Genomic DNA, 10,414 nt, shown 5'->3' on the forward strand with positions numbered 1-10,414 from the left:
AGAAAACTTTATTTTTAGTTTCAGTTTAAAAATTCCATTTTTTTGAAAGGTACTGCTCTTGGGAAGTTTTACCTTTCAAGACGAATATATATTCATGTTTTGAGTCGTAACCTTAAAATTTATTATATTTAAATTATTAATATATAATTTGAATGACAATACAAAAGTTCGAAAAATCAATAACCAATTTTTGATAAAATTGTCGTTTTTGTTTTAAAGTCTATCTAAAAACGATGTCCATTTGGCAATTATTTACATCAAACAAGTGAAAATAATAAGAATTAGGAAAATAATTAAAAACCATGTAAAAATGTGGAATAATGTTTTTGGAGTGTTTTAAACAATTTAAAAACTTAAATAAGAAATATTTAAGTTTTTATGTTTTAAAAATGCCCAAACAACCTTTTTAGACCGACAAAAATGTGAAATCGTAATAATTCAATCATGAAGAATTTAAATAAATAATTTATTATTGTTTTGTTGTGTATTAAAACATTTAGATAATTTTAAAAGATTTTATTTTGAAAATAATTACCATTTTTTAAGAAAATACTTTATTTAAAAAAGTGTTATGTAGTACACATAAATTTTGTTAAACAGGGAATTTCAAACCAGTTAGTTTTCAAAAAACCAATAATTCAACAAACTTGTAAAAGAATTATTTTTTATGCCGAAAATTAAATAAAAACAAAATATTTTTGTTTTTTAAATTTTTTTATTTTTCAAAAAAAACAACATTTAAGCATGATTAGACATTTCAGTCTTTTTCAAAAGGGCATATTCCCAAAAATGTATTTTTTCTACACAAAACACCGACAATTTATTCAAACTTTTGTTTTATCGATTTTTAAAAATAAAATAATTAAATTGGTAATAATAGGATCCAAATGCCATTTTTTAAAAATAAAAAAATATAAAATGAATTTTAAATTATGTAATATTGATGAAGTTTTTGAAACTTTTAATTACTTTTTAAAAAGATTTTAAATAAATAATATAGTAAAAAAATAATGTGATATATCATTCAAAAATATAAATATAGTTTAATTATAACTATTTTGTGTTCAATATTTTTAAATTAACTTTTAATTCAATTTATAAGAAACAACAAAAAAAACAAAATATTTTTATTATTTTATTAGTTAATAAATAATAAATATCAGTAAGTTACTATATATATTTTATAATTCCAGTAAAATAATAAAAAACGTACATAAAATATTATATTTATAACAAACTCATTAATATAAAATCTGATTAATAATTAAATGAAAGTTAACAAAAGACAAATATGTTTTTGTTCAGAAATTATGTTTAGACCTTACATTCCGGGTATAAGCGATAGTGAACTTGTGGATGCTTTTTATTGTCCTTTGTGTAACAGGTGTTATAAAGAACATAAACAACACTTTTCAAATAAACACAATGATTTATAAAAAAAACAAGGAAAAATCGATATGAAAGCTTTAAAATGTATATATGAAAACGAAAGTGACATTATGTTGTATTTATCTATTCTTGATATTCAGAGTGGGCATTATAAGTCGTTCCAAAATATAATTGGAACAAAAAACAATATTTTAGAAATGGAACTTAATAAAATAACAAGTAAAATAAATGTCGAGGTTTTAAAAGAAAAAGCACCAGTATTAAAAAGAACAATTGTTGATTTGTTTATGAATAACAACACATTAATGTCAGAAAAATCAAGTTTTTCAGAAAGTGTAGATGAACAACAACCCATTGAGGAAAAAGCACCCCGTATAATGGAGTGTGATTATATAGAAAGTGAAATTAATAGTGACAATGAAAGTATAGAATTTTCAACAACAAGTGAACAAATCGATCTAGAAAAGCCGTATGAAGACGTTTTAAATTCAAGTTTAATGGAAAGCACGGAAGATATCTCAGAAGAAATTTTCTTTTTAAGAGAACAAAGTGAAAGGGGTTGTACACCTGAACAAACTGTTCAAATACCACAATCCCAAACAACCAATTTTAATGTAAAACAAACTAATATAACTCCTTTAATGGCAGCAAGAATTGAGAAAATGGATTTGATTAATTCTTTTTTGCAAGAAGCTGATAATTCTACGCAAAATAAGACTGAATTTATAACAGAAAAAATCAACAATCAAATTCGAAATAAATACTTAAAACCCAAAAATAAAACAATGGTCGATGAACGCAGTGAATATGTTTATGTTTTGTTAATGTTATATGCAACAACAATTAATTTGTCGACATCTGGAATTACCAAAATTGTCGAATTTATTCAGATTGTTATTTTACTTTGTGGAGTCGAGAAAGATGTATTAAACTTTAACATAAACGCAAAATCGATTCTAAAAATGATGGAATTTTTATCTCTTCGGAATCTCAAAGAAGTTGAAAATGCATCAAATGAATGTTTATATTATAGCATTTTTACAGATTCAAGCCGGTTCAAGGGCAAAGAGACATTCTCTCTTTTTGGACGATTTTTAACACCTGATCTAAAAATAAAAGAATTAAAAATAAAAATTGGAAATTTTTTCGGTAAAACGGACGCTGTAAATTGGTCAAACTGGGTTAAAACCTTTCTTTTTAAATCAAAAATGTCTATTTCGAAACTTGTTGCTTTTGTTACTGATGGTTCAAGCACTATGGTTTCAAGAGTTGGTGGTTGTGCAGGAAAATTGATTAAATTCATGTCTTCACTTCTTAAAACAAAATTCAGAACTATGTATTGTTATGCACATGGTCTTAATCGAGGTTTGGAATGTGCATTTAATTGTAACGAAGCTTTTCTTTCCAAAAAATTTCTTAAAAGTTTGACATCAGAAAAAAATGAGAAAGACATGGAGCGATTATATATTTCAAACTGATTTTAATAATTATCTGACACAAATGTGTGGATGGTCGGATACCAGATGGTCTCTTACTAAAAATATTACAAATACAATATTTGAAAATTTTGATGAATACAAAAAATTTTTGAATAACTATTTCATTGACATTAATATAGAAACAAACTTACAAAAAACACAAAAAGAAAAAAAATGTTATTCAAACAAACAGAATTGGGACTGCTTCTTTACAAAATTCTGTTTTTGTTGGTTATTTGTTTTTTATTTATATGTTAATGACTAAAGTTTGGTTTATAAACAAATGGTTGCAAAATAAAGACGTTCTTTATGTTATTTCATATAAAAGAGTGTGTTTATTTATCAAAGAAATTATTCAAATAAAAACTAAAATTGAAGAACCATTCAATTTATATTTTACATCTCTTCCGTTTATCAGAGAATTTACTAAACCTGATGATATCAACAATTGTAGAAAAGCATGTTTGGAACTAATCACACATGTGGTAAACAATCTTTCATTGAGATTTGTTCACTCCTTTCAAAAAATGGAATCGATCGACCTTGGATTTTTAGAAGAAACAGATATTCAAATAAAAACGGAAAAAGACTTCGATATTTTGTATGAAATGGCTACTAAAAAGTGTTTAAGGATAGAAATTGATTTGTACACACTTCCCGAAGACTTAACAAAATGTGACAAATGGAAATTGCCACCAATGTTAAAAGAAGAAGTGGAAAGAATGAAGAAATGGCGTCAAAACAACAAAGATATAATCGAACTAATTAAAAAAGAAAATCAAAGCGAAGCTACAAAAGCTGTACCTGTAAAAATGACTTTAGAAGATCGTAAACATGTCGCTAATTGTGTTAATTATGGCCATTTCGACAATGCTACAATTTTGGACGTTGATATACAAAATCCGAATGATGACACTGAGATATCGAAAAACACGTTCATTTATCTTTTAAAAGAAAGAGTCAATGCAAGAGGATGAGCATATTTTTTGTTTAATGTACTTTTGTTTAATTAAAACAGTTGTGATTTTTGTTTAATCTATTCAAAATATAAAAAAATAAATTTTGTTGTTTATGATGTCAATATTAATTTTAACGGCTTAAATGTTAAAAATTGAGAAATGAAATATAATCCCATTGCATGTTTGTGTAAAATTATAAACAATTTATCGTTGTTAAATTGTATTAGTGTTAGTATATAATAGAAAAATGTTATATTCATAAGATACGTATTAAAGTTACATTAAATATTAATGAAGTTTATAATTATCATTTTAATTTAATTTGAAAAATTATAACGTGTTTAAGACTTGTATTACAACTTATTTACCGATATTTCATTTATGTTTTAAATAAAAAAATGTAAGTTATTAAAATACTAATAAAACATAAACAACACCAAAAATTCACTCACACTTCTAAATGTTTAGTTACCTTTGAACGATTGATCCGTTTCATTATTTTTGATAATTCACTTTTTATTCTTTTTTATGTATTGTCGTTTTTATTTTATCAGAACAAGTTTTATCCGTTTTCGCATCATTTATTTCATCTTCACACTTATTAGTTTGAATAAATGTTTTTTCATATTGGACAACTTCGACTGAATTACTATTATTTTCAACATTTTCATAAATGTTAGAACAAGCTTCTTTCAAATAATCATCTAATCCATATTTGTTTTCATCCTTGAAATCGCTGAGAACTCTTGAGATACTTGTTGAAAATTGTTCGATTGAGCACACATTTGAATAATAATTGTTAGTGATATTTTTAATCTTTTTGTTGTGAATTGAATATTTTTTGTTTTTTCTTGTTAAATTTCCATTAATCATTGTTTGGTATCTCTGTTTTTCTTCTGTTTATACCTGATTGACACATTCAATCCACATCCATTGTGTTGGCTTTGTTTTCATTGTCCTTTTTATAAAAGCAGAATGATAGCTTTCCGCATTGTTGTTAGTCCTAAGGTTTTGATTGTATTGGCACCACAAATTTGGTTTGAACAATCCAAATATCCAATTGTTGTTAAAGTATTCATAAACAATTTTTAAATGATTGTCATCACTTAATTTAATAACGTTATACTTATTAATAAACTGCTTTTCGATTTCATTTTCTTTTAAAAAAACGAGTGATTTCAATTGATTAATAGCTTCAATAAATTCAATGTCGTTGTTCAATCTATTCTTCATTCCATTCATACAACAAAACCTCCATATACATTGACCAAAATGAAACAAACAACCCTTGACGGTTGTGCTAGTTTTTGACTCGAGTGCTTTTATAACAGAATATTCAAAATCTACCATTGTTATAGTTCCTTTTCCAAACATTATATATCCCAAATCACTAGCAAGTTTCATTATAGTTTCAATTAACATTTCGTACGTTTCCATTTTTTTATCCACTAATAAACAATGAAAAAGTCGAAAACATTCACCATTATTTAGTATACCATGTATTGTATAACTTTGATAATATGGTTCCGGTGAAGCTTTGAATGTTCCATCCATTAAAAATTGTGTAATATTTGAAAATTAACAAGTTTTTCTTTATTACCAAAAATAGCAATTGTATAATTTGTAAATAACATGAGCTCGTTATAATGATCATTTTCTTTAAGTAAACCCGTTAAATCGTGGAACTGCTTTCGTTTTTTTCGGTATAGTTTTTTACTACTTGAAAGCCTACCTTGATATTTCGTATAGTCGTACCCAGCCATTCCAACCGATGGTGGAACCAATGGACTTTGTTCGAATGCTCTTTTAGTAATTTCTTGAATAGCTTGAACTTTTTGTAAATGAGAGCCAGTGTGATGGTTGTGAGTATAATTGTTAACCATTATGTAAGAAAGAAATTGAGTTTCGTTCCCAATTTTAGTTGACTCAACAAAGCGGATTTTAACTTTACAGCCATTGGAATAACAGCTGCATTTAAAAACATCATGTGAAGCTCCGTCTTTATAATACACACAATCATCAACAACAGGCAAATAAGTACCACGTGTGCTTAATATTGTTGTTATGTTGACTCGAACTGTAGTATCAAATTGTGATAAATTTGTTTTTTCTTGTATTTCAACAGTTTTAGATGGTCCAACTACTTGATCCTGAACAAACAAATTTGGTAGTGTGGATAGACAATCTCGATAAACAAATTGTGGTTGTGATAAACAAGGAATATAAAACATATGTAAAAAAGTTGCTATTTTTTAAAAATAATTTGATTAAAAACAAAAATATAAAAAAATATTAAAAATAACCATATATTTCCCGAAAAAAATCGAAAAAATAGTACAAAAAGTATCATTTTTAATAAAAAAAAATAAACAAAAGTCACTCATTAATTACTTATTAAACAAAAATCCTTAAACAAAAAAGCACATACCATGCAAGAGCATGGTACACAAAAATTATTAATGAGACTGAAGATCGATGTCCAATTATTGTACTTACACTCAGCAACATATTTAAAAAATGCCATCCGAAGTTGTAGCCACCTTTCCTTCACTATTCAACATGGTTTCACGATTAGATGCAATGGCGGTGACAAGTTGTAGTGTTGAAAGGAGTTTTTCGATACTAAAATTGGTCTATAAAAATAATATGAAAGAAACCATGCTTGAGGCAAGACACGACGGTCACACGTTTCAAACATAAAGTGATTAAAGTTAAAAAATAACATACAAACCAAAGTTACACAAAAGTAAGTGGAAAATATATTTTATGTTTGTTCAAATAAAATAAAATATATTTTTTTATTATTTATATATTGTTTATTATTTGTAATGATATTAATTAAAATACCCATAATTATTGTTTAAAACAATGATTTAATTAATAATCAATAATATATTTTTGTGTGTAATTGATTTGTACTTATGGTGGGTTAAATTATAACTATTTGAAATTTTGTATAATAATATAATAATAAATTATAACTAAATTAAATACCTATAAATCTTAATTGTTGATGTACTTCTCTTAATTAATAATTAATAATTAATAATTAATTAATATCTTAAAAACATATTCCAAAAGATTTAATAACAAAAATTGATTCATATAAAATAATATAAATCGTTATATTTGTCATTTGACAGAATAATATTAATTTAAAAATCAACAAGTTTAAAATCATTATTTATCATTTTAATTTATTATTATAGTTAAATATGTTATTTTTATAACATTTAATTTGATTAAATAAATATATATAAAGTTTAATGAACATTCATATTCTATTTTATTGCTTTTAATATAGTTCATTAATAATTTTATTTAATTCTAGGTTTATATTGAATATAATTTTACTATTTAATTGGAATTGGTTATTAATTTCTTTAATAATAAATTATTTTTTATATTATTTTTCTGAAATAATTGTACTATTATTAATAATATAAATATAAATTGATTTTAAATACATTTTAGTGTTTTTAATGAATTTTATATTTTGATGTTTATATTTTTATACAATTCATTTTTTAATTTTATAAATATTAAACCCGTCACTGTGTGACACATGATAATGGTCATTGGCAAACCCTTTTTTCTTTTTTTCGTTAAAAAAATTTGTAAATTAGTGAAACGTATTTACAACATTTTCGGCAAAATTTTTTGGTTTAAGTATAGTTTTTTGTCTAATCATGATTTAAGATTCATTTTTAAATACATCTAAGATGTTGTAATTATTTGCTGTTAAATGTGGTTATTTAACTAATAAATATTTTTTGTTAAAAGTTATCACAATTGGTAATGTTTTCTAAAATATAATAAATGAAATAATGTTATTAAAAAGCAAAAAAAAACAATTAAACAATTATTTTTGATATTAGGAACCGAATATTGATGCTGTCCATGTGTTTTTTGGCAAATAAGGTTGGGATAACATGTTCCAACCATGGTTTTTTAAATTTTAAAAAAGGCCCAAAACTTTTGAGGATTTTTCCTTTAATAGTTTATCCAAATAAGTGCTTTTGGGTCAGGGACAAAATATAAATAAATCAGAATCTTTTTTTTAAAATAGGGTTTTGAAAAAGTATTATTTTGTGTTTGCTCTTTTCAGCAGTAAGTTACTGGTGAAAAAAAACACGAAACATCCCAAAGATTCACAATAAAAGTACTTGTAATCAAACAGTTATTTTTTACTTAAAATTGGTTCAACCAGCCTATTGTTTGGTAGTCAAACAGAAAAAAAATGATAAAATGAATATAAAATATATAACATATTAATGAATAGCAATATTTCGGGAATTTCAATTAATAACCCAAAAGTGTAGTAAATTTGCCTCAAAAAGCTCTGAAATAATGACAAATTAAACTGAAAAAAAGTCAATTTGACCAATCAAATGACTAGCAATAATAACATTAACATACAACAATAATATAAGCATTAACACTAATCTTCAATGATAAAAAAAATATTAAATGATATATATTATCATTATATTAGTGTTATTTATAATAATAAAAAAAGCAATTCGGAGAATTAATGTTTTACTTTAAGTGAATTCATGTATTAAGCTCGTAAACTCTTCGAAAAACTTGCCTAATTATCCATTGGGCATTTGTTTGAGCCAGACACCTTAATGCAAAGGCTATATATTGATAATTTGTGTTTTTTTACCGTTTTAGGTTGGTTCGAACATTCACAGCTGACTTGATTTCCCATCGGACCCAAAGATGTCTTTGTCGTTTATATCATGTTATTTCAAATGTTCAAAAAGCATCACATCAAATGAGAAATTGTTATAACGACTCTCGCACCTTAGTTCGACTATTCTGGGAAGGTGCGAACCAACACACCATTTTTATATACGAATGTGCCAGCAATACATTCACATTTATTGTACTGCCAACGGTTGTTATCTTAGCTTTACTCCTTTGCATTTTAATCAAGTGAAAACACAAAGAAGTTGTCTGGTTTAATGTCTGCTTATAAATATTTCTTCACTTCAATTCGACACACTTTCTTTATCACTAATTGTAAACTATCACAATTAATCATCATGTCGGGTTCAATCTGATATAAAACGTAATAATTCTTGTTGTTATTCTGATTTCATTCTGATGGTATTAATTTGTTATTTCTTTTTCATTTTCAAGAACAACACAAACCATTTCATTACAAAAGTTAAAATTTACTATGATTAACTCCTCAAATTATCATAAAACATTTCACATAACAAGAGTGCATTATGTTGTGTTGGTGTTTTCCTCCATCTTTCTTCACATCTAACCAAGTCTTTATTTGATGTTTGGTAGTTTTTTGCCCTGCTCAAATACTTTCTTATTGTTTTTCTTGGGGTTTTTGTTTAATTCATCCTTTCTCAAAATTTCAGCAAATTCCAAATAAAATAATTATTTATTCATTTTAAATAATTTAATATATAAAATGTTTTTATTTAAAACAATTAAGATTTATATGTAACTTGGTTTTGTTTTTTTTGTCAAATTGAATTTGTTTTATTTTGCCATTATTAAAAAAGAACATTTATTAATTATTAGTAATAGACAAATTTGATTGCCATTTTTCACTTTTAAATAATGTAAATTGGCAATTTTGTATTTTTTTATCTGTTCTACTCTTCTGAAATAATATAAACATTAATATGTCGTATAACAAAACATTTCGACATTAATATATCTTATAACAAAACCCGAATTATATTTATCAATATTGTTTTTAAGTGTAAGAAACAACAATAGAATATTAGTAACCAAAACACACAAATCAAAAATCACACTTCTTTATGATATTATTAACAACATACATTTGACTATTTGTTTCTGACTTTATATTCGCCTTTTCTATATGCTTCAAACGTGAAAATGAACATTCAAATGTTGAAGAAGTCACATTTACTGCCTCTACACGTTTGGAAAGATCCATTATAAGCGGGAAATGAGATCTTTCAGATTTAGAAATTCGCAAGAGCACCATTAATGTTGTAGTATTTTGACATGGAACGAAATTGTCATTCAATTGGCAATGCCTAATTTGCCTCGATTTTTGCATTTCTCTAACAATCCTCACAACATTTTGTTTCTTTTCATTTAACAACCCAATGTTTTGTTGTGAGTCAAGTTTTTAAAGAATGTCTTTGGCTTCTTTGGAAAGCTTCACCGATTTTGTAGCCTTTTGAAGTCTCATCAATTGTTCTTTATTGATTTCTTCGTCTCTGTTTTTTAATTTGGTCATTTGCATTGTGTGGGAGTCCATCCACTGATTGAATTGAACAATTTCCAATCTGAGATCCTCGGATATTTCAGATTTCACCCTTTTGAAGACAGGCAACAAACAAGTGCGGACGGCAAGCAAAAAATTCTCGTTTCGAAAGGAGTCTCAAAGTTTAACAAAGTCATCAAATGTGTTAATGCCAATGGTAGTTTCATTTGTTGCTACGTTGAGCTCTATTTGGCTTGGCTTGAGTTTTTTTGGTTGGAAGAGTGAATCGAACTGAGAGTGCTTGTAATAAACAATTAAGCAATCCCAGACAAATATCACCAAATTGAACTCTTTCTTTGGATTTGACTTTGTGGGTG

The 10,414-nt window shown here is 25.6% G+C and overlaps 1 protein-coding gene across 1 annotated transcript; it reads left to right on the top strand.

Moving 5' to 3' along the window:
- Positions 1 to 3,394: 3,394 nt before the first annotated feature.
- Positions 3,395 to 3,844, top strand: EIN_322140 (hypothetical protein; the record flags this gene model as incomplete). Its single annotated transcript, XM_004260474.1, has 1 exon — positions 3,395 to 3,844. One exon carries the CDS (start codon positions 3,395 to 3,397, stop codon positions 3,842 to 3,844), a length of 450 nt encoding a protein of 149 aa, XP_004260522.1.
- Between the last annotated feature and the right edge of the window lie 6,570 nt (positions 3,845 to 10,414).

The sequence above is a fragment of the Entamoeba invadens genome (assembly GCF_000330505.1).
Source record: "Entamoeba invadens IP1 unplaced genomic scaffold scaff_1105074726053, whole genome shotgun sequence".
In the NCBI taxonomy this organism is placed as follows: Eukaryota; Evosea; order Mastigamoebida; family Endamoebidae; genus Entamoeba; species Entamoeba invadens.